Source organism: Phyllostomus hastatus, unplaced genomic scaffold (genome assembly GCF_019186645.2).
Source record: "Phyllostomus hastatus isolate PE091 unplaced genomic scaffold, TTU_PhHast_1.1 phas_scaffold_317, whole genome shotgun sequence".
Lineage (NCBI taxonomy): Eukaryota > Metazoa > Chordata > Mammalia > Chiroptera > Phyllostomidae > Phyllostomus > Phyllostomus hastatus.
In genome coordinates this window covers 21,820,355-21,846,605 of record NW_025334023.1, presented here as the reverse complement: position 1 = coordinate 21,846,605, position 26,251 = coordinate 21,820,355, and the positions used below count along the sequence as shown (strand labels likewise).

General features: G+C 35.7%; 1 protein-coding gene across 1 annotated transcript in view; it reads right to left on the bottom strand.

Moving 5' to 3' along the window:
* Positions 1-978: 978 nt before the first annotated feature.
* Positions 979-26,251, bottom strand: part of PGR (progesterone receptor) — a 100,254-nt gene continuing 74,981 nt past the window's right edge. Inside the window, exons 5-8 of the mRNA XM_045818059.1 lie at positions 14,803-14,947; positions 14,053-14,183; positions 6,637-6,794; positions 979-1,134 (exon numbers count right to left, since the gene is read on the bottom strand). Coding sequence (XP_045674015.1) covers positions 979-1,134; positions 6,637-6,794; positions 14,053-14,183; positions 14,803-14,947 — 590 coding nt within the window. The remainder of the gene's footprint in view (positions 1,135-6,636; positions 6,795-14,052; positions 14,184-14,802; positions 14,948-26,251) is intronic.

Genomic DNA, 26,251 nt, shown 5'->3' with positions numbered 1-26,251 from the left:
CTATTTTTCCCTTCCCTCCCTCCCTCCCTTTTTTGCTTCTTTGATTTGAGAAGATGTTAATAAGAAGCTCTGATCTAAGGAATATGTTGCAGAAAAGATATTATAACATCAGTGTTAAAGGCGAAGAAATTGAGAATCAGTAAAGTTAAGTGACTTTCCACATGCCCCAAATAAGAAAGGGTATTAGGCCACTGATTTTTCTGAATTCCTATTTTGATTCATAATACCTTATTAAAAGGCAACTCTCAAAAAAGGTTAGTAAAAAACTACAAAACCCACAATACTGTTGTCATCGTGATATGGCTCTACTTAATAATTTCTTTAGAGATTTACGTTTCCAGTCTGGGAAACAGTCTTACATATAAGGTACTTTTCCCAGTTTTTGGAACATCAGTGTATTTCAAAATTTTAAATCCTCTTTCCTTCTCGGTACTTTTTGCATTTAAAAACTCTTGAAAATCTGATAAAGGTTATAAATTTCCTTCTAACAAAAATGTATATACACTCATGTAGACAAAATTTTGCATACCATTTTAAAGGTCCATTTTTGTAAAAGTAATGAAGGAGACAAAGTGAGCTGCCTTGAAGGAACATATGTAACAGCTTTTTAGTATTACATGTAAGATATTTTTCTCTCTAAAGCAATTTTGTTAGATGTAAAACTTTAAAATTTTCACCTAAATGGTATGAAATAATATGGATAAAATTAAGTTTACTTTAACCATCCATTTTAGTCCTTTTTCATTCTTGTGAACACTTAAAGAAAATATGGGTCCACAAAAACACTTAAAAATTCTAATTATACTGTATAAAGGAAAGCAATTAAAATTTCAGAATTTCCTCTGAAATTTATACAGTATGATATGATATGAATGTAAGGCTTTGAGAAGAACATTGCAAGAATTTGAGACCTCATAATCCTAACCCAAACACAAACAGACATACCACAAAATTTAATTTTTAAAGGTAAAAATGGCATCATTTTTTATGAAAGAGAAGATGTTTCACCATCCCTGCCAAGATTTTGGGTAATTGTGCAGCGATAACTTCAGACATCATTTCTGGAAACTCAACGCTCAGGGCCCGGGACTGGATAAATGTATTCAAGCAGTACAGGTGAAGTTGTTTGACAAGCTGTTGGTTTAACAAACAGATAAGGAACATGTAATAAAAGTAATACATTTGTAAACCATTCGTACATGGCAACTTATTTTTCTAACAATATAAATACTTGCCAAGGTGTTTTCTTCTTACCAAAATGAAAATAACTCCCTCCACTGCCTAGAATATATAAAATATTACATATAATGAAATGTTTTGATAGTACAAAAAGATTTTTTAAAAATGAAAGTAATTCATAATCCCACAGGATAAGCAATCTGAACATTCTGGTGTTTCTTTCAAGTTTTTTCTTTGTACACATATATACCAACACACCCAGGTATGTGTGTATGTGTGTATGTGTGTATAAAAACAGTGTACAAATGCATATATATTTTTTAAAATGTAATTATTTTATAAAGTCTATTTGTTAATGTAGCTTTTATATATTACATTATATTGACTCTTCCTATATCAATAAAAACAACCCAACATAATGCATTTTAATCTAATTTTTACTTTTGTCAATGTAATTTGTGTACATATTTTAAAAGTCAAATAGTACTGAAAAATTTATAACAACAACAAAAAAACTGACCGCAACCAACTATACTAAAAAACCAAACAACCTGGAAAAAATGGAGAAATTCTTAGAAACTTACAACTACCAAGATGAATAAGGAAGAAATAGAAAATATGAACAGACTAATTACTAGTAATCAGATTGAATCAGTAATCAAAATCCCCTAATTAAGAGAAGCCCAGGATTAGATGGCTTTACTGTGAATTTTACCAAACATTCGAAGAAGGATTAACAGCCATACGTCTTGAACACTTCCAAAAAATTGAAGAGGAGGAAAGACTACAAAGACCCCGAATAGCCAAAGAAATCATGAGAAAGAAAACAAAGCAGGAGACATTATACTTCTGACTTCAAGCGAATACAATAGAGTTATACTAATTAATCAGTGTGGTACTGGCATAAAAACAGACAAACAGACCAGTGGAACAAAATCAACAGCCCAGAAATAAACCCAAGCATTTACAATCAACTAATATTTGACAAGGGGCCCAAGAATACTCAATAGAGAAAAGACAGTCTGTTCAATAAATGGTGCTGGGAAAACTGGATAGTCACATGTAAAAGAATGAATCTTGACCCCTATCTTACACCACTCAGAGAAATTAAATTTAAATTAATTAAAAACTTAAATGTAGGACCTGAAAGCATGAAACTTTTAGGGGAAAACCATAGGGAAAAATTCCTTGACATGAGTCTCAGTAATGATTCTTTGGAAATCACACTTCAAGTGCAAGCAACAAAACAAAACAAAACAAACAAACAAACAAAAAAGTAGGACTACATCAAACTAAAAAGCTTCTGCACAAAAGAAACCATCAACAAAGTGAAAACACAATCAAAGGAATGGGAAAAAATATTTGCAAACTATATAATTGGTAAAAGGTTATTATCCAAAATACATAAAGAACTCCTATAACTCAATAGCAAAACAAAACACTCCAAATTATCCAATTAGAAATTAAGTAAAAAGCCTGAATAGACATTTTACAAAGAAGATATATACAAATGGCCAACAGGTGCATATAAAGATATCATTAAGGAAATATAAATGAAAACCACAATGAGGTATCACCTTAAGCCTGTTAAAAAGATAACAGATAAAAAATTCTGGAATGGATGTGGATAAAAGAGAACCCTTGTGTACTGTTGGCGGGATTGTAAATTGGTATAGGCTCTATGGAAAACAGTATGAAGGTTCCTCAGAAAATTAGAAGTAGAACTACCATATGATTCAATAATCCCACTTCTGGGAATATATCCAGAGGAAACAAAAACACTAACTCAAAAGGTATCTGCACCCACATGATCACAGCAGCATTACTTACAATAGCCAAGATGTGGAAACAACCTAAGTGTCCATTGATGGATGAATGGATAAAGATGATATGATGTATATATAATACATACAGGTTGAAATATTATTCAGCCATAAAAATAGGGAATACTACTATTTGGAACAACATGAAGGAACCTTAAAGGCATTATGCTAAGTGACATAAATCAGATAAAGACATGCACGGTACAATCTCACTTATATGTGGAACCTAGCAAAGAAAAGAACCCATCAAACTCATAGAAAAAAAATATCAGATTTTGGTTACCAGGGTAGGGAGATAGTGGGAGGGATTGGGGAAAGATAGTAAAAAGGTAAAAACTTTCTTGTGTAGGATAAATACTAGGAAAGTTATGGATAAACACGATGACTATAGCTAACAATGCTGTGTGATATATAGGAAAGTTAAGATAGTAAGTAGTTCCTAAGAGTTCCCATCTCAAATAGAAATGTTTTTTCCATATATATATCTATCATACGTATCTGTCATATATATATATATACATATATATATATATATATTATAGTAACTAAACTTATTGTGGTAATTATTTCACAATGTATGTAAATCAAACCATGATGCTGTACACCTTAAACTTTTATAGTGATGTATGTCAATTATTTTTCAATAAGACTGGAGAAAAGAAAACAAGTAAAGAATAACAAAAACAGCAGAAACAACAAAGCCAAGCAGTTTCCTAGTGTACTTTTTCCCACCCATATTTCCGCTCCCTAGATGTGATCATTCTCAACTGCTTTTGCTTATGCCTTTAAATTTTATCTCTGTATTTCTAATAAAGTTTGTTTTCCAAATTTGATATTGAGTTTCTATATGAAAAATAAAAATTTAGTTCTCTTACACTACACACCCCCCTCTTACTTTCTTTACTCTCCATTCTATTTAAAGATGTATCTCAATTTTTGGCTAAGTCAATATCTAGCATTTATATTATAAAGATTTTTATTGTTTACTTCTATATTACATTTTCTTTCTTATATGATTTTTTATGTTGCTAATCATCTTGTGTTTCCATTTGTTTCATTTTCTCTGTATTTATCATATCACAAAGCCATAGGCAAATTCTCTGACAGAATCGTAAAACTCATGTCAATATTTTCACACTTACTAGTAACCCCTCAGTTCTCTCTTTTTCCAGGAACTGGATCCTAAAACCCTATTCATTATTATTCCAATCTAGATTAATGATTGTTTAGCATAGATAATGTGCTTGGATATCGCTTCACATCTCTTTTGGATTGAGTCTTCTAATTCTTTGCCTTACCCTCAGTGTTTGTTGTAAGACATCTTGCAGATGTCCTTGAGAAACAATGTATTTGAGGTAAGCAATATGAGACCTTGAATGTTTGAAAACACCTTTATGGTGCTATCATACTTGTTTCATAGTTTGGCTAGGTATAAGATTCTCTGAAGATTTTCTTTTCTTTTAAAATTCTGAAGGCCTTGTGCCATTGTTTTCTGATTTCCTGTAATGCAGTTGAGAAGTCCAACATCTATCTAGGTCCTAAAAATTTATATGACTTGTTTCTTTTCTCATTGGTATATTTTAGTAAAGTCTTTATTCCTGGTGGACTGAAATCATATAATAATATGCCTTGGTTCAATGGTGCTGTGCCTGTATATTGGGCCATTACATTTAGATAACTTATATCCTTCAGTTTCAGCAACTTTTCCTTTATGATCTTTACCTAATTTCCTCCATTTGATTTTATCTATTCTTCATTCTAGAAATTCCTGTTACTTGGAGAATAGAATTCCTTGGATTAATCCCCTAAATTTGTCATTTCATCTCTATAATTTTTCATATCTTTATTTTTTATGTTTTTCTGGGAGTTTCCTGAAATTCCTATTTCAGCCCTTCTTTTAAATTTTTAATTTCTGATCTTTTATATTTAATTAGCCAAAAGTATTTTCTTGTTCATTGTTCTTTTTAAATATTTTCTATTCTTGTTTTATGGACACAATATCATTCTTATTTCACTGAATATCTTAATTTTTTAAAGCTTTCTTCTGTTCTCTGCACTGGTGTTTTTTCCTTTAAGTTTCTTTGTCATTGCTGTTTATTTTATTCATGCTTTTCACTTTAGCTAAGTGGCTAAACCTAAGTGGCTAATAATCCTTAGATGTCTGTTTCTATTCAAGAGGAAGGTCTTAAATATGACCTGCTGAATGGATAGCTTCTTTTATGCCTTGGATGTCATTCAATGTGGTTTATGAATACAACAGCAAGAAAAGCTTGTATTTAATATGTCTTGGCTAACTATGTAAATCTTGTTTTAGTAATCCAGTTCCAGTGCTGGGGATTTCTAGTTTTTTTTTTTTATAAGTAATGCTACAGTGAATTTCCTCATATATATCTATATCTATATTATATCTCTATCTATATCTCTATCTATCTATCTATATCTTAAATATTTGTCTAATAACTTATTTAAAATAAATCCTGGAAAGTAGAAATTTACAAGCATGCAAGTTAAAAATTTTGCTATATACTGCCAGATTGTTTATTAGTATTGTATAGGGGTTCAGATCAAGGCACTCAAGATGTGCCTCGATGGTATGTGGAGCATTTCGTGTAAAGGCAATTGAGACCTCACAGATTCAAGAGAAACTTCTGCCCTCTTCACCTTTTAACTTAGAAGAAGTAGTCGTGCCCATAATAAGAAATTATCAGATATAATTTTTTGACCTGCCTATATGGTAGGGAAAACTACTAATTACTGCACATTTGCTCTTCTTATTGCCGCTCAATTACCTTCTTTCCCTCTAAAGCCACAAGGCACCTTACCTCATCTTGGCTCAGAATGCCATATATATAGCATTTTAACTTTCAGTCTCCGAATATCTCATGTATGCAATGCCTCTAATACTTTCATGTGTGTAGGTTCCCATATGTACATATATCATTAAATTTAGTTAATTTCTCTCATTAATCTGTCTCATGTATATTTAATTATTAGAGCAGCCAAAAGAAGTTTGAAGGGTAGAGGAAAGTTTCTGCTTCCTCAATTGTTATTAACTCGCATTTCCATTCAAAATGCTAGGAGAGTGTTATTTCCCACAACTATACTTGTTTTTCATGGTTTTATTTATTTTATTTTTTTGCATTTTTTTAATTGCTGTTCAAGCACAGCTGTCTCCGTTTTCCCACCATCACTTTCCCGTGCCCCACCCACCCACCTCCCACCCTCATTCCTTCCCTAACTTTGGCTTTGTCCATGTGTCCTTAAAACATGTTCCTTGAGGACCCTTCCCCTTCTTTCCCCCCTTATCTATACTTTTGCTTTTACATATAAATTTTGTATAATTTAAGGTAAAAATGTTTTAGAACATGCTCAGGAAAATGTGTCACAATTCCTATTAACCATTAGATTACTCTCAAATTATACAAATACTAGTAAAAGGATATTTGGGTGATTATATAAAAAATGAAAAAAGCAAAATATAAATACTAAACAATATAATGCAAATACTGTATTAAAATGTAAGTGCAAATATAAACTTCAGGAAACTATATGAAGTAAAATTTAGATTTAATATTTAAAAAGTTAAAGAAACTCAGAAAATAATCACTGATATTCTAGAAAACAAAATACTCACATCATGCAAGTTATCAAGAAACTTTGTAAGTTGGTAGAAACGCTGTGAACTAGCAACAACTCCTTTTTGCCTCAAACCAATTGCCTTGATGAGCTCTCTAATGTAGTTTGCTCTCATTTCTTCAAACTGGTTTTGAGTTCGTAGTCCTTCCAAAGGAACTGTAAAAAGATAATTGAAGTGTCAATTATGTTTAAAATGATGAAACAAGCAGTTTATAATAATTTTTAGATGTATAATGATTTCTTTTGATATATAACTCTAGATACAAACATCTTAAATAAGAAATAATGTTACTGATAGTGTTAGGACATAAATTTCTAGTTCTCTGGAAGAATATGGTAACAAAAAGAAAGTAAGATAAGAACATTTCAGCTTGCCTATTTAAAGCTGTGTCAATGTATTATGCATTTAAATTAGAATTTGCTTATAAGAGCACCTGACTGTATTCTACAATTTTGTCTCAAATATGTGGTTTGATTTAGTTTAAAACAGCATGTAATCTTTTTTCTTTCTTTCCTTTTAACAAGTACTTGATTTCTCTGTGAAGTCTTGCCTTCTATGGATGAAAAAGTTGTGCTATAATAATCTAGTGGAAAGTAACCCTACAGGGTGATCTGATCATAAATTCCTTACTGGGAAGATTGTACACAGTAAGTAGTCACGACCAGGACTGTAATTTCCTTAGTAAAAGGTTATTAAGCCATTGCTCTTGTATAACTAGGTTAACACACCTTTGAAATGCCAGAAGTAATCCTCTTTTCCAGGCCTCTTGGAAGGTGTAACCACCCTCAAGAGTGCCTATAACCTTGTCCTGTAATCCAATCCCTGCCTTGAGTTCTCCCACCTTCATGTAATCTTCCTTATTTTCTTTCATTAATTAAAAATGCATAAAAGAAACTAAGGGTATAATGGGAGGAAAAGGGGGAAGGGTTTTCAAGAACATCTATAAAGGACACATGGACAAAACCAAAGGAGCGGGTTAGGATCAAGGGTGGGAAGTGGGGATGTCTGGGGTTGGGGGAGTGGTGAGGGTAAAATGGAGACAACTGTACTTGAACAATTAAAAAAAAGTTTAAAAAAATAAAAACAAAATAGAAATAATAAAAAAAGAAACTGCAAACTGTCAGTCTCTGGGGCATTTGATATTTGCTTCCTGGCAATTGTCATCAGTTTGGCTAAAATAAACTCTTATACAATTGTCTATAGATTTGGATATTTCTAAATCTATAGACAATTTCATATAAATCACAAGTATTTCTCATTAAGACTATTCCTATATGATTTATCTTTTTGTTGTCATTTTAACTTTGCTTCATTAAATTCTGTAACTCCTTGTTGTTATGAGAAAAAACTACTGTCTTATTAAGTATATTTTATTGATTATGCTATTGTAGTTGTCACATTTTTCCTTCCCATTTATACCCCTCTGCCCTGCAACCACCCCCCACCATGAATATTCTCCACCCTTAGTTCATATCCATGGGTCATACATATAAGTTCTTTGGCTTCTCCATTTCCCTCCCCTGTCTATTTTGCACCTGCTAATTATGCTTCTTATTCCCTGTGTAACAGGGTACAGCCAGGGGGACCCCAAATAGGGGTTTGTAATGGGGTCCAGAACTCAGGGTGTCCAGGAAATATTAATAATATAGGATGTCCTCACACCTACAAGTCTGAACTGTGGGATGGGACACATGGAGCAGGGTCATTGAGAGCTGTTCTGCATAGCAACAGTTTTGCAGCTCACCTCAGGCATGATCATTTAACATATCTATAACTTTTAACTGGTTTCACAGATATGTTAAATAGCTGTGGCCATGCTTTGAGCCAGGGGAATGGGAATGACTTCAACCCATGTTGTAACTGGGAAGCAGCTTCCCATGGTTACAGTGCCTGCAAGAGCTTGGAGATGATTGGCTCCATGACATGGGGCTATGCTTGCCCAGACTTATTATGGCAGCCCAATAAAGCTGGACAAATGCAGGAATGCTGGCAGGTATAACTGATTGTGGGAGGAGTTGGAAACGGGGCTGTAGAAGGAGATTGGTGCTGGGATTTAAACCCAGGTACGACAGCCATGCTAGGTTGGGACCATGCAGCTTTGGGGTGCTCCCTTTTGCCACATGGCTTAGGAAGCAAGAGAAACCTTCCTGGGAACAAAAGGGGTGAAAGGACTCTTACTGGTGGGCCATGAGAAGGTGCTGTGTGGTTTTGGATTAACTGGAGATCATGGCAGTGACACAGCTCATGGTGCTGGGAACCAAGGGGCTATCTGAGCCACACACTTCTATTTCTTTTCCTGAGATATGGCACCACAGACTGGGAAGAGGGGGAAGGAAGGACTGTGTGCATTTGTGGGTATTCTAAGGGACTCTGGGATCTCAATGAGGACATTAAGTCATTACTCTTAAGTTTATATAACTTTTGAATATATAATTCCTTTCCTTTTCACCAATCTCTGATATTGAGAGCTATAATTCCCTGGTGGCGGTCAAAGCAAACCTACTTCAGGGGGACCCCGGGAGAAGGGCGGGGGGGTCCAGTCAGTAATAGTATATAATTCCCCACCTCCACAGGTCTGTTCTGTAACACCTGTACCTTTCCCCTCTTTCTTCTCCCCACCCCACCCTGCTGAAAACCTGCAATGAGATCTCCATGTCTGCGATTCTGTTCCTGTTCTAGTTGTTTGCTTAGTTTTTTTTTTGTTGTTTTTGTTTTTTTTTAGGTTCAGTTATTGATAGTTATGAGTTTATTGTTCATAGTTTTGATTGTCTTCTTTTTCTTAGATAAGTCCCTTTAACAGTTCACATAATAAGAGCTTGGTGATGATGACCTCCTTTAACTTTATCTTATCTGAGAAGTACTTTATCTGCTTTTCTATTCTAAATAATAGCTTTGCTGGATAGAGTAATCTTGGATGTAGGTCCTTGTCATTCATGACCTTGAATACTCCTTTCCAGCCCCTTCTTGCCTGATTTTGAGAAATCAGCTGATAGTCTTATGGGAACTCCTGTGTAGGTAACTTTCTCCATTTCTCTTGCTGCTTTTGAGATTCTCCTCTTATCTTTAATCTTGGGTAATGTAATTATGATGTGCCTTGGTGTGTACTTCCATGTGTCCAAATTCTTTGAGACTCTCTGAGCTTCCTGGACTTCCTGGAAGTCTATTTCTTTTGCCAGATTGGGGAAGTTTTCCTTCATTATTTGTTCAAATAAGTCTTCAATTTCTTGTTCTTTCTCTTCTCCTTCCAGCACCCCTATGATTCAGATGTTGGAACATTTAATGTTGTCCTGGAGGTTCCTAAACCTCTCATTTTTTTTGAATTCTTATTTCTTCATCCTATTCCAGTTGAATATTTATTTCTTCCTTCTACTCCAAATCATTGATTTTAGTCCTGGTTTCCTTCCCTTCACTGTTGGTTTCCTGTATATTTCTCTTTATTGCATTTTGGATAGCCTTCACTTTTTCCTCTGTTTTGCAATCTGTAGTCAATCATTTCAGTGAGCATCCTGATTACCAGTGTTTTGAACCCTGTACCTGATAGGTTGGCTAATTCCTTGTTGCTCAGTTCTTTTTCTGGAGCTTTGATCTGTTATTTCATTTGGGCCATATTCCTTTGTCTGAGTGCATCTGTTACATTGTAAGGGGCAGAGCCTTAGGTATTCACCGAGGTGGGGGCTACCTACATCGCTGTGTCGTGATGCTGTATGTGAGAGAGGGGTTAGAGAGGGAACAATTCTGCTTTCTCAGCTCTCATCCCACTTTCAGTCACTTCCCCCGCTACCAACAAGCAAATTGTGCCCTTCTAGTGATGATTCCCAAGTGGCTAGGTTTGTCTTAGGATCTGTGGGTCTCTCCAATGAACTCTCCTGTGAGGCTGGGAATTTCTCCTGCTGCCACAACCGCCATGGATTTTACAGCCAGAGATTTTGTGGCTTTCTTTTCCTGAACTGGAATCCAGGGTTGTGTGGTCTGTCTCACTCCCCAGTTTTTCCTTTCTCTCTTTTCTCCAAGTTCTTTTTTCTTCCTGTTATATCTTTGTCTTTGATGTCAAAAGTCCTTCAGATGATTTGGTTGTTTATAGTCAAGAGTGAAAGACTAAAAAGCTGATTGATAGTTATGTTTGAATGAGTATTGCTTATAGACTGGGACTATGAGTTCTAGTGTAGGGCAATGTGACTGAGTTATTTCAAAGAAAAATTCCTGCCATTATGATAGTTCTTTTTCTTTCTGGCTAAAAAGACTCTGAAAAAAAAAAAAAGAACCTTTCATTCTCCTACCTGGAGGATGTAAATTTGGAAAGCCACATTCTGGGAGATAGGTGAAAGAAGTATGCTGTCTCAGTATGTGGTATATAATATTAATCTGTTTTCAATATAGAAACCCTCACCCTCAACAGTACCTGTGATTCACCAATATAGTTTTCATCTGTTATATTCTCTTCAGGGAATAAATTTATAATCTCTTTCTGAGTTAGAAATAATTGGCACAATTGGGTTATATTTGGAAACAGACTTTCAACAGAACATCTGTTTTTAACTCTTAACTTCACTCTTTCAAAAAAACATTGTCGCCAACTGAAGAACATGCTAAAGGTTCAGTGATGCAAATAAAGGTGTTTTCTGGATTTTCTTACTTCTGTCTTAGAATCCAACCTTCTTAAATATGCTAAATTGGTTCTGCCTCCTGGCTTACAAAATTCGATTGCTTTTGATCCCTCTCTTATTCTCTGTTTATGTTTATATTTAAAAATCCCATCACTAATATTTTAGTGTAGTTTTGGAGGGATCAATGGAAGAATGTGTATGTTCAAACTACCATATTTTCCTGGCAAACTGTATTTTAGTTTTTAATGGCAAATGAGAGGCTTAAATTCTTGTGTGTCCAATCATTATACTTCTTTTGTCAACTTTCTCATTGCATTTGTTTTTAAAATGATATTCCTTATTTGAGATTTCAAAATTATTTATGTTCCTTTTGATTTATTTTTAACAATATAAGCACTCACATTTAATTCAATTATCTGGTATTAATTTTATAATATAATTTTAGTTAAATATCCCAATGAATTTTTCCAAAATACACAGCTATTTTTCCAACAATTTTTATTCCATATCCATTGATATATGGTGTTCTTTATATAGTATATGAAATTCTAATACATACTAATAAGACTTGACTAACAAATCAATGCATTTATTTTTTTCACATTGTATTAATTATCGTAGCTTTTTAAGTTGGGAGATAAAGGACTGCTGTTGGATCCATTACTGTCAAGGAGGAAGGGTGGAAGTTAACTGCTGCTGTAATATTAAATTATGCAATTTGACTCTCTTGGCCAGTCTCATATCAATACCCTTAGTCAGTCCACTTTACGTATTCCATCAACTAAAGCTTAAAGGTCTTTACTCCAAATAAGGTTTTCAAGGGGGAAATAAGGCTGTGGATCCTGAATTTGTCCGTCTCTGTAGTGATTTCATGAGGAAAACTTCCTTTTTATGGGTTTAGCTTTTCTGCTTTTCCTCCTGATGTGCAACCCCCACTGCCCATTTTTGGGAACCGCCCTGCCTGGTTTCAGGAGCTATAACCCCCCATGGCTAAGACTGAGTAAGTGACCTTTGGACCATAAGCCACTGAGGAGACAAAGCTTATCTTCCTGGCAGGGGCACCGCTCCTGCTCCTTTTTCTTCACCCTGCCTGGCTCCCAATGCTTGATTGGTTAGCCAATGATGGGTAAGATTCCCCAAGGCAGGAATGACCTAAAACAGGCATGATCATGTGGAGGCCCTCAGTGAAGGACTTGGGGGGCTATGGAGAAAGAGGGTGATGGACCCTTGTCCCTTGCCTTTGACAAAGTCTGAGTCCTCATTCTGTCTGCGAAAAGTCTCTTAGTCTCTTGACTGTCTTACTTCCCCTGCCTGACTTAAGCCTGAAACAATGACAGAGGTTGGTGCAGCCCTGTGCTGGAAAGGGTGGTTTCCCCAGGTGATCAGGCCTAAGAAAGAATATGTAAAATCCTGTGAAACCTGCTTTGTTTAGAATGCTCTCAATTAAATGATAAGGGTCCAAGCAAGAAGTGAATTTGTTTCTCAAAGTTTTATGGCTCTTTAGCTATGTGACCCTGACTCAAAATAGGCCCTCAGAGTTCTCTGTATGTTATCTATTGTTTGATTGTTAGCTTTACCTGTATTCCTGTGCAAAACAAACCCAATAAAAGCCCATTGAGGAAAAGGCTCTTGGCCCTTCCCCTTTGAGAGATCAGTCACCTTTCCTCCCTAAGCAGATCATGTCTTGGTAGACTTTTTCTCATCCATGGCAGCCCAGGGGGGCCCTGTGGGTGGACCTCCCCCCAGCCCATCATTTGGTATTTGTGCCACTAGAGAGAAGTTCCTGCAAAGATACTTCTGAGATAGAGACTTGCTTGGTTCACCTTCTACCTAAGATCTTAGCTCTGTTGTTCTCTTTCAGATCACTATGAATGAAGGAAATATAATTCAGACATTCAAGGGCTGAGCTTACCTATGCATAGAAAGGACAAAGAAATGGGTGAAAAAAGGTAAAGCAGTTTTAAAAATTTTCCCACCCAGACTCTTGGTGATCCACTGAGGCACAGATCCATGTGTTCTTTGTGTGAAAAAAAAAAGAAAGAAAAGAAAAGAAAAAAAATAAAATGCCCCTATCTTCTGGTGACCAATGCTATGTTTTATAGTTCACCATTTTTTTTCTTCTGATTATTTAGTTCAGATGCATTTCCCAGCCTCTCTTGCAGTTAAGGTGGGCCATGGAAAGTGGGTGGAAATGACACATGATACTTCCAGGTTTCCCCTCCGAACATTTTCTCACCCAGTGTTCATCTTCTAGTCAATTTCAATGGAAGATTCCAAGTTGCCAGGAAAGGGTGGAGTCCCTGTATGAAAGGGGACTGGGCTTTCTTGCTACTCACTGGAGTATGACTGTGAGTGACACATTGCTATTGTGTTATGTTGCTGTTGTCTGTAGCTATTTGTTACAATAGTTAGCTAACCTGACACAGGAAATAGTTCCCCCCAAAACTGTGTACTTTATGTAGTAAATCCTTTGTGGGGTGGGGTAGAAGAAACATAGTTTATGCAATATTAATTAGTTTATAATAACCGAAATGTGTGAATATAAAAAAGTCATTTAATCGTGTTTTATCAAACAAATGGAACGGGTTGCATTGACAGGTTATTTTTGTATCATGTGATAGGTAAACCCTGAGCAATATGAAGGAGTTTTAGTAATGTCTATGAAAGTACATGGAGTGTTTCTCCTTTGTAGTTACAACAAAAGATGAATACTTCATGTATAATCATATGATCATTTGGTTGTTGAAACTTTCCTAATGAACTAAAAATTAAGAAAGTAAGTATCTTATGTTACGTTACTTGTACTCACTTGTATTAAGAAGTAGCAATACTTTCATACAGAGGAACTCTTCCTGGGTAACTTGCAGCTTCACAAACTCCTGTGGAATCTGCCACATGGTGAGGCATAATGAATAGAATGATGATTCCTTCATCCGCTGTCTTCCATCACACACAGTACCCACAAGAAAAAGCAACAGGAAAAACACACACAGAGTATGTTAGCCAGTTTATGTAATTTTATCCAGAATATGAGATTTAGTAATTACCTTATTTATTAATTAAAATGACTGTTCATAAAGAATGCAATATTTGGAATCTTAAACATCTAAATTTTTTCGCAATACTGAATTTTTGAGGTTAAGAAATTTTAAAGTTTGAAAATCATATTAAATACACATTTCCAAAGTTAATGTTTTGCTTTTTTATCATCACAGTTTAGAGACATATATAAATAAACATTTAATTTTGTCTTTAAATATATTTCTAATATATTCTTGAATTTAAAAAATGGATTTCAAACAACTATATATTGAAACAAAAGGAAAGTTCTCCAAATATCAAATTAACTGATAAAAATGATATAATTTTGTTAATATTATCAAATCAAGCTTAATTAATATGAGGTAATATCAATGATATGAAGTAATTTTGAGAAACCTTTCAGGAGAGCTATTGCTTAGCCCATTAAATGTATGATTATCTATTAAAATGTAATTTTCAATATTATCCTACATATATACTTGAGCTAATAGGAACAACAAGTCAAGTTTCTACTTACTCATTTAATACTAGATCAGGTGCAAAATACAGCATCTTCCCACTGACATGTTTATAGGATCTCCACCCCAGTCCAAACACCATTAAGCTCATCCAAGAATATTGGATGAGAGTTATCTGGTCATCAATATGTAAGTTTCTAAAACCTAGAAAACAAATTAAAAAATAAAATGATCACAAAAATTCCTTGTGTCAAAAATGTTGAAAATACACAGTAATTTGAAAATAAATGTGAGTAATATTTTCAACTTTAATATATTTTACATTAAAAATCAGTAAATAATAAATAATAGACCTTGAAAACTTAAAAAGAAGCAGTGATTTTGGGAACCACTAAAATTAGTCACTGTGATTTAGTGCTTCTGGGAATTCGCTAATTGAGTCAATCATTGATCACTCACTCATGCAATACGCGTTTATTGAGAACCATCTGTGTACTGGGCATTATGTTAAAATGCTGGAGTTACAAAGATGGATAAGACACCACCCTTGCCCTTAAAAGAATCTCACAAGTAAACAGGAGAAACAAGCTCATAAGTACAGTGACAGAGAAGGTTACAGGGAGCACACCAGTCAATTGGAAGGTCAGGAAAAACATACTAAAAGAGAAAGATAATGCCCAGACATTATACAATCCATTTGTTGAGGAAGCTTAATTCTTTAAGACTTAAACATAAACTGGTTTTATTTTGTAAAACCACTGCTTTCAATTGTGCTATATCTAACTTTCCTTTAACTTCCCTTAATTATGTGTTGGGTAGATCTCATAGTTTTCTGGTCACTTCTGTTTCTTTGAAACAATCCAGCCTCATTTTAAACTCTCAGGTGGCTTAAGATATTTAGAGACTGTGTGTGTGTGTGTGTGTGTGTGTGTGAATGCTCTGGTCTTTTACACCTTCACAATCTCTTTTTTAGGCCTTTCTCTGGTATTGATGGCAGAGGGAGGATAGCAGGGAAAGAACAAGTAACACAAAAGATCAAAATTTTCTCTCCATCTCTTTCCAATTCCCTTTCTGCCTTGTTGGGGGAAGACCACCAGCTGAGTACTGATGCACTTAAAGGAGGGAGAGGCAAAGAAGTAAGTTTGGAGATGTAGGCTGGGGTCACATTATGGATAGTCTTTATGTTTATTAAGGAGCAATGAGGGGGACATAGCATGATTTATATTACAGATGGTCCTTGGTAGCCATGTGGAGGGTGATTCCCAGGGAATAAGTCTAGAGTTAGGGAAAGACGTGGGGAGCTATTGGCAAGGCCCAGGTGAGAGATGATAAAGGCCCAATAAATGTCAATAGGTGGGAGCAGACAGGGCAGAGTGCATCAAAGAAATATTTAAAAAATAAAATCAAAGAAATTTGCAAGTGATTGATTGCATGTAGGTAAGAGGAGAAAGTTGCAAACAGATTTTTCAATATTTTACTTGAATGATGGATGATGGCAACAGGATTAATATGATAAAGGAGAAACAGGCTACAAAAAAATAAGTTTTGGATACATTTGAGGGCCTCTAGGTTATCCAGGTAGTAGTTGGACATTTGAGTTAGAATAATGGAGGCATATTTGAGCTAGAAATATAAATTAAGAAATTATTTGTATTTGTGTGTAGCTGAAACAATGAGAGTGGGTAAAATCTCTTATTATAGGTATAGAGAAAAACAAATGTTTTGGAACATCAATCATTTTCCATAAACTTATTTAATAACGTCTATTCCCCCTAAGAATCCATTGAAGTCCACCTGCAAGTGACTATTTAAAAAATAAAATAAAAGAAAACGTAATTTCTTAGATCTCAAGGGTGAAAAGGACATTTCTTTCCTGATTTTGCTAATCATCTCAGGGTTGGAGGCAGGAAAGGGTATCTTCTCTCCATACATTCCAGACAGTCCCATCCTCATGTGAACTGCAGGAACTGTATACACATTTCATACATGCATTATATACCAACACATATGTACTTGTCAGATGTGTCTGGAATATATTTCATATGCTACTAGAGATATATAACAAATGATCATTTCATAAAACTCATAGCAAGTTACATTTAATTAATCAGATGTATTAAAACATTAACATATTTTCATTATTGTCTGTACTGATATATTTTTTATTCTCAGTATCTTTCTTAGTCAGTTATAACTTTCTATGGAAATCATTATATAAAATGAAATTTTGACCTACTATGCTATGTTTTTTTAATTCTAAGGCTTTGTTATATGTTAATCTCTGAGTAGTTTTTAAAATCTGACCAAATTATGTAACAGGTAATTCATTTGTTCTTTCTGAAAACAGATTTTGCTTATATTTACATATTTGCAGTTATTTTACCCTTTTTTGTTTGTTTTGCATTCTGGGATTATTAAGGACTAGAAATTATGAAACATTTTCATTATAATATAAAAGGCAAATCTTGCTGAAGTAACTTAAAGCTTATGAAATTATCTATATTTATAGCAGAAAGTATACTCTTTCCATTTAACAGAATGAAATATAACTCAGAGCTTTATTTATTACATCATTTAGGGAGCTTATCTGCAATCAATGTAACATGTTAAATTGACTTGAATATGCCTGATCCAGAAGTGCAATTTTTTCCCAATTTACTGTAATATAATTCATTACCTTACACTGAAACAAAGACAGGAACACTGAGATCGAATTCCCATTGATGATAACGATCAGGTAAACTCAGTACATTTGAGATGATGATCAAAATGAAAACCTTCACATAAAGAAGTGATGTATGATCCCTAATTGTGTTTAATAAGTTTTAAAGATAAATACCTTCTCCTTTTATGTGACTTGACCCAACAACTTTTGAAAAAACATTGTTACAGCTGTCCAATTGTTAATGCTTTAAAGAAGAATTTTCAAAAAATTAAGTACAATCTAACAATAACCAGAGGAAAGAGGGAGGGGACAATGCGGGGAAGGGGCTTTTAGGAACTTCTGTAAAGGACACATAGACAAAACCAAGGAGGAGGGTGAAAGCAAGGCAGGGAGGTCGGGTTGGCTGGTGTGGGGGCAGTGGTGGGGGGAAAATGCAGACAACTATAATTGAACAACAATAAAATTATTTTTAAAAAAGAGTACAGTAACCTGTTTGACCTGCTAGGTTCTCCTATTCCCACATTTCTGATAAAATATATAGATTTTGCTTCTGTAGAAACTGCTGTATATTGAAATAGTAAATCTATAACAAAGGCAGAGCATTAAATACCTCAGCATCTTCTGACACAAAGGATGAACTTTGAGTAGCACAGAAGAGCTTCAGCACAGTAAGAGTAATCACTGACATATATTTGATGACATTAATGTAAGAACAAAGACTTCATGTTTAATGGTTTAAGGAAGCATAGTGCTTCTCATATCAAAGCCATAATTTAAATTTCTATAAATAATTTTTAAGCACCTATTTGGGATGAAGCATTATGCTTGAAACTAGGCATAAAGATTGGACAGATGCTGTTTCTCTCTTTAACATTGATGAGACAGATAAAAAAAGTAGAACATAATTATAACTCAGAGTAATAGTGGTATGTTTAAAAAAGGCAAGGGTGATATGGGAGAGGAAGTGGCCTTTAACTCAGTCTGGGAAGTTATCCTAAGGGAAATCTTCCTAGGGGAAATAACAGGTGATTAGAAGCTTGGAGGCAAGTTAGGGACCAGCCAGGGGAAGAGGCAGGAGAAGAGAAGTGCTTTCAGGTAGGGAGACCAAAACCAGCAAAAGAAAGGAAGAGCAAAGAGCATTGTGGGAACTGAATCTTGTGATAATGTTGCAAATTCAGGAATGTTGCAAATTTAGGAATCAAATCACAGAAGAGCCTTAGATGATAATATCTGAACTATTTTTCTGAAAAGAGAATGATATAATTAATTAAAATTGTTTTAGAAAGATGATTTTAGAGGCAGAATAGAGGATTGTTTGGGGACAGTGTGAAACTGTGGTAATAGGCTGAGTGTGCAGGGAGGAGTGGGTACAACAGCAATCTAGGAAAAAATTATGAGGACCTAAAGTAAGTCAGGGCAGTAGCAGTGGAAGCGGCACGTGTAATGAATTCTAGTGAATAAGTAGAGATGAGAGAATTTGATAACTCATCGGACAGGAGGTGACTGAGAAAAGTGAGCTGAGGGATATACCCAAGATTCTATCTCAGGTGCCATTTCAAGATACAGAAAATGCTTTTAGGTTTATGGAATAAGTTTATGCTGACTTGGAAGTTCAACCTAGTGGAAATGTATTAGCAGTTGAAATACACTGTCCAATAAGCTCAGTAGAGGGTCTGGGTTGATACTATGTATTTAGCAGTCATTAGAATATAATGGTGGTTGAAGACAGGCTATGCAAAAGTTCATTCACACTGTGTAGAGTGAGAAAATAATGGTGTGAGTGGAAGAATAAATCTATACAAGAAGCAAACTATGTAAATTGAGGGAATGTGTGTACCTGGAAGGGAAGCAATGAGTGCCAAAGGAAGAGTGTCAGCAAGAAATGGTTTTTATCAATGGCCTCGAGAGGCATGTCAAGTTGCTAAGGGTTGACAGTATGTGTTTGATTTGGTAATAATTTTGTTAACATTGGCAAAAATAATTTCAGTGGAATAAGATGTTAGAAAAATCATTTTTGAACGTTTCATAAAGTATTATTAAAGCCTAACTTCACTCCTAATAGTCTAATCTAATTTCTTTACCATCACTTCTATAGAGGAGGCACTTTGATTTATTCATTTTATTTGGGAAGAAAGAAAAAAAAATCCTTTGTCTCATATACAATGGTTGTCGCTGACTCAAAAGATATTTCGGCATGCTTCAAAGGCAGAAAATGTGGCAAAGGACTGATTCAGTCTTCTGAAACTAATGACTTCAAGTAGTCTGGCTGAGACCAAGAAGTATTTATTAAAAAATGCAGTGTTTAAAAATGACAAAGCATTGAACTGAATAGATTTTTTTTACCAAATAAATAAAAGAATTGAGACAAAATTTCCAAAGCCTACCCTGACTTGTAAGACTGCTTGATCAGCCTATAGCGTATGCCTCTAGATTTACTTTCTGCCACTCTCTCCAATATTGTCAGTGTTTTTTTTTTAATACTTGGGTGATAAAACCCCCAAGAGGATAGTACTTATAGTCATGTTTGAGAAACCATATGCACAAATGTATTTTCTGTCAGTAGCTATTAAAACTGTTGCAGTATTTTTATGTTACTAAGGAATCCTCATACTTAAAAAAATTTGGAACCATTCTTATGCTTGTCTAATTCATTATTCCCCAAACTGCTTTTCCTATTTTACATCGCCAGCCATACTATTCCTTCTATCTGGAATGCTTTCTCTTCTTATCAGGAGTTATTAAAGTTTCATTTCTTTTTGAAGGTACAATTTAACTGACACCTTGTCTCAAACCTTCTCTAGACCTTGAAGCCAAAACTATTCTTCTGTCCCCATTTTTCTTTATATCTGTATCTTATGTCCCTTTCATAATAGTTGTTAGGGTATCTTATCTATCCTAGAGGACTGAAACTTCCTTAGCAGGAAAAATATGTCTTCTTTACTTTTTAAAAGTTTGCAAATATTGTGTTGCTTTACTCTCCAAACAAGAAAATGTTACCCATTGACACTGCAGCAAAAAATCTATGTAAAATCATTCATATACAAACGTAATTTGTCAGAAGATGCAATGTATCCACACAGGCCATTTATAAATGTGTTGTCATGAGGCTAAAATATCTTTCAAGTGTCCATTAAATAGTGGCAAGAGGAAAATTCTGAGATGTCCTGAATTAAATTACAGAGGGCCAGAGATGGAAGAAAGAGACAAGAATTATAAACTAATTAGTAGCTGCAGGACAACTAACAGACTGCTCACATTCCTGAATGTATGTTGGAGCTCTGAATCCACTTCCAGGGGGCTATTTATTGATTTATTTTTTAAGTATGTTTTATTGATTATACTATTAGAGTTTCCCCAATTTTCCCCCTGTATCCCCCACCACTCCCCAACCCTCCAGCATTCCTCCTGCTTAGTTCATATCCATGGGTTGTACATATAAGTTCTTTAAGTCCTCTGTTTCCTATACCATTTTTGACCTTTCCTTGTCTATTTAATGCCTACCAATTATGCTTCTTCTTCCCTGTACCTTTCTTCCTCATTGCTCTCTTCCCCCTCCACATTGAAAACCCTCCATGTGATGTCCATTTCTCTGATTCTGTTCCTGTTCTAGTTGTTTGCTTAGTTTTTGTTTTTGTTGTTTTTCTTTCTTTCTTTTTTTAGGTTCATTTGTTGATAGTTGTGAATTTGTTGTCATTTTACTGTTCATATTTTTAATCTTCTTTTTCTTAGATAAGTCCCTTTAATGTTTTATATAATAAGAGCTTGGTGATGATGACCTCCTTTAACTTGGCCTTATCTGGGAAGCACTTTATCTGCCTTCTATTCTAAATGACAGTTTTGCTGGATAGAGTATTCTTGGATATAGGATGTATCCTTGCTTTTCATGACTTCAAATGCTTCTTTCCAGCTCCTTCTTGCCTGCAAGGTTTCTTTTGAGAAATCAGCTGACAGCCTTATAGGCACTCCTCTGCAGGTAACTCCTTTCCTCTTGCTGCTTTTAAGATTCTCTCTTTATCTTTAATCTTGGGTAACTTAATGAGGATGTGCCTTGGTGCGTTCCTCTTTGGGTCCAACTTTTTGGGGACTCCCTGGGCTTCCTGGACTTCCTGGAAGTCTATTTCCTTTGCCAGATTGGGGAAGTTTTCCTTCATTATTTGTTCAAATAAGTTTTGAATTTCTTGCTGTTGTTCTTTTCCTTCTGGCACCCCTGTAATCTGGATATTGGAACATTTCAAGTTGTCCCAGAGGTTTCTAGGCCTCCCTTCATTTTCTTGAATTCTTGTTTCTTCATTCTTTTCCAGATGGATATTTATTTCTCCTTTTTGTTCCAAATCATTGTTTTGAGTCCTGGTTTCCTTCCTCTCACTGTTGGTTCCCTGAATATTTTGATTTATTTCACTTTGGGTATCTCTCATTTATTCTTCCATTTTTCAACCAAGTTCTGTGAGCATTTTTCAATCAGTTCTGTGAGCATTTTGATTACTAGGGCTTTAAATTCTCCATCAGACAGGTTGGCTATCTCCTCATTGCTTAGCTCTCCTTCTGAAGTTTTGCTCTGTTCTTTTATTTGGGCCCTATTTCTTTGTTTGGGGTACCTGTTAGGTTGTAAGGGGGTGGGGCCTTAGGTATTCACCAGGCAGGGCAACCCTCCTTACTGTGTTGTGGTGCTGCTTGTGGAGGAGGGGTCAGAGAGGGAACAATGCAGTTCCCCTGCTCACCTCTAGCCCACTTTCCAATGAACTCTCATGTGAGACTGGCAGTTTCTTCCACCGAGGCAACTCATAGTCCACAGCCAGCTCTGAGTCTCAGTTGCTCCTTAAGTCAGCTTCACCCTCGCAGCCTGCTGCCTTGCCTCGGGTTCTCTCAGTGTGCCACATTACCGGTCTGCTTGCTCTGTTTGACTATTTCTTTAATTCTGTGGTTGTTGGAGTTCCATGAAGTTTGATTTTCTGCCATTTCTGGTTGTTTATTGACTTTAGATTGGTTGTTATCCTCCTTTTGGTTGTGTGAGGAAGCAAAGGGTTTCTACATAGGCCTCCATCTTGGCTGGAACTCCCCAGGTGGCTATTTAAAAAGAAGTAGCCAGACACCACCTCATCCTGCTTATGCACTAAACTTCCAGGACTACTGCACATAACCAATCAAAAGTGGTAAATCAGGCCTGCAAACCGAAGAGTCGCAGTTTGATTCCCAGTGGGGCAGATGCCTGGATTGCAGACCAGGTCCCCAGCAGGGGGCACGCAAGAAGCAACTACACATTGATATTTCTCTCCCTCTCTTTCCCTTCCCCTCTCTCTAAAAATAAATAAATGAAAAAAAAAGTGGTAAATCTCTTTTCCCTAGGGACTGTGCACCTATCCTAGAATTGCCCCACTTCAAGCTTTCCCACCCTCCCCCTTACCTGTTGCCAGTATAAATTCTTTCAAAAAGACTTATGTCTTTCTTTCTGAAAATGTAATGTGTGAAAGATCCCATCAATTCTAGCATGGTGGACGTGTCTTTCCCATCGAGCACTGCTGTTGGTGATTTAGACTTAATGACTCAGGACCTAGTTCTTTTCTGGCCAGCTTTAGCTAAATAAACCCTTTCTTTTTAGAAATAGTTTTGGCTGCCAAATTTGTTTGTTTGTTTGTTTAACAATAGAAACAAAGATATCTCTGAAATATTATGAGAGAGATGTTAAATATGATTGTTCTAACAGATCCAAGAAAATAGAAGAGCTAGACAAAAAAGAAATGAGGAAGTCATGACTTGGCAAAAAGAACTCTCTCAGAGACCTGCAGATATGCCCCAGGGCCCTCATGCATGCTGTTACTTTTTTATGATTATCATTCTAAACCTAATCTCAATCTGACATCCCAAATACATTTTCTTATTGTGAAGGGATGATCTGAATTTTCAACATATATTCCTAGCAGTATCTTTTTTTTTGTATTTAAAATAAGTACACAGACGTCCTATTGTGTTAGTCCACTTCATCTAACAAAAGTCCATCTTTCACAGAGCAACAATTGTGAGTGAATGGAGATTCAAACAGAGTCAAGACAGCAGAGAGACAAAAGGCTGCAGGAAATTGAGACACTGCTACTAAAAGGTTCACACACTTAGTTACTCTCTCCACGTTCCAGGGCAGGGACAGCAGTTCTAGAAACACCTGTGCCATAGAAGAACAATTAAATTGTCTAACTTTAAGATGAGGAGTGGAGGGGCAAAATCAGGAAAACTCTTTGGATACAGAAGCACTGGCAGGCACCATTGTTCTTTTGCTGAGCTCTCCTCTCACCCAGATGACTCTGTGAAGGTTGGCACAAAATATGTCACTGTCCATTAACCTAACACCACTTGCCCAATCTATACCATTGCCCAGCCCTGGCATCTCCCTGAGACACTGCTGTACTCAACCTGATCACCGACTCAGAGCATCTTCCAATGGCTTGCAAACCCACCAAAAGTAGTAGCCAGCCTCATATAGCACCAAAGGTTCACAACCTCATACAAGTGGTAGCTGACCTCAACTTGCATTATAGTTCTTACCAAAAGCCTCCAAGCATGGCACAAGTGGCAGCCAGTCTCAGCTTGTAAGGTAGCTCCAACTAAGCAGCCCCAAGACTGGTACAAGTTGCTGCCAGACTTGGCTTATACTGTAGATCTCCCAAGACCCTCCAAGCCTGGCACAAGCAGCAACCAACTGTAGATCGTCTCATAGCTCCTCCCAAGCATCTCCAAACTTGGCAAAGGCAGCTGACCTTAGCCACCACATTAGCCCCTGACAAGGTACTCCAGACCCTACACACCCAGTGGCTGGCTTGAGACTGCCCCAAAGGCCCACCCAAGTAGCTGCACAACTGACATACCAGAATGGCAACAATGGATGGCACTAGAGCTCTGTTAAAGTGGTGACTTCCACTTACTGGAGTCAGCTCTTGCACAACAGCTCATCTGATGTAGTCATAGCGACCCCTCACAGATAGTCAGCCTGAAGGTTAGTCTTACCTTCTAAAGAGCAAGCAGCAGTCAAGTCCAATTATAACAGGAGTGCACAAACAACCACACAGAAAACACACCTTGAGTACCTGGCTCAGGTGACCAAGGGCATCACACTACCATAGGACACCTTCTTATAAGACCATCCTTTCAAGCCTAGGAGATATAGCACACCTACCCAATACGTAAAAATAACTACACAGGACCAGGCAAAATGGGGTAAAATACATATCCCAAATAAAAGAATAGGACAAAAACTCCAGAAAAAAAGCACAAGACAACATGGAGACAAGAATATACTAAGTAGAGAGTTCAAAACATTGGTAATAAAGATGCTCAAAGAACTAAAAAAATAGATGAACTCAGTGAGAACTGGAACAAGAAGATAGACAATATAAGAATGATGAATAAGAAATGAAGAATACAATAACTGAATTGGAAAAGACAGTTGAAGGAATCAGTAGCAGATTAGATGAACCAGAAGAATGAATCAGTGATACAGAATTTAAAAACAGCATAAAGAAAAATGAGGATAGTTTAAGGGACCTCTGGCATATCAAGTTACCAACATTCCCAAAGGAAGAAGAGGGGGAGAAACATATTTTAAGCAATAATGACTGAAAAATTTCCTAACCTGGTGAAGGAAATAGACACATAGTACAGATCCAGAAAACAAAGAAAGTCTCAAACAAGGTGAATTCAAAGAGGCCAACACCAAGACATATCCTTAAAATGCAAAGTATTAAAGACAAAGAGAGAATCATGACAGTAGCAAGATGAAAACAGCTAGTTACATACATGGAAGCTCCCATATGACTGTCAGCTGATTTTCAACAAAAAACTTTGAAGGTCAGAAGGGAGTGGCATTATATATCCAAAGTCATGAATGGGAAAAACCTATATCCAAGAAAACTCTATGCAGCAAAGTAATTATTTAGACTTTAAGAAGAGACAGATTTTCATAGACAAGCAAAAGGTAAGGAGTACATCACAAGAAACCAGCAATACAAGAAATGTTAAAAGTATAAAAAACAAAAGGCCAAAACTGAAAATAAAAAACATAGGAAAGGGAAAATATCACTGAAAAAGTCAAACACTTAGTGAAAGTAGTTGATCAACCAATTATAAAGCTAATGCAAAGGTTAGAAGATAAAAACAGTAAGGTCATGTATAAATTCAATAATAAATGAAGGGATACACACACACACAAAAGAGGTAAATATGATGACAAAAATCATACTTGTGGGGAGCTGAGTGAAAAATGTAGTGATTTTAGAATGTGTTCAAACTTAAGCTACCATCAACTTAAAACAGATTGCTATAAATGTACTGCAATAGATTGGTATAGATGATGCACATGATAACCATAAACCAAAAACCTATGATAGACATACAAAAAATAAAGACAAAGAAATCCAAGCATAAACTATAGAAAGTCATCATAGTTTAAGAAAGCAAGAAAAAAAGAAAGGAGCCAAGAAGAACCACAAGAAAACCAGTAAAAAATTAATAAAATGGCAATAACTACATACCTGTCTTATTATTAACTAATAATTACTTTAAATGTAAATGGATCAAATGATCCAAATAAAAGACTTAGGGTGGCTTACTATATAAAGAAGGAGCACCCATGTTCTGCCTAAAAGAGACACACAAAGACTGAAAGTAAAGGGATAGAAAAAGATATTTCATGTAAATAGAAATGAAACAAAAGCTACAGTGGCAATACTTACATCAGACAAAATAGACTTTAAAACAAAGGCTGTAATAAGAGACAAAAAAGGGCATTACATAATGATAAACAGAGCAATCCAACAAACGAGATGACTCTTGTAAACATCTATGTACCCAACATAGGA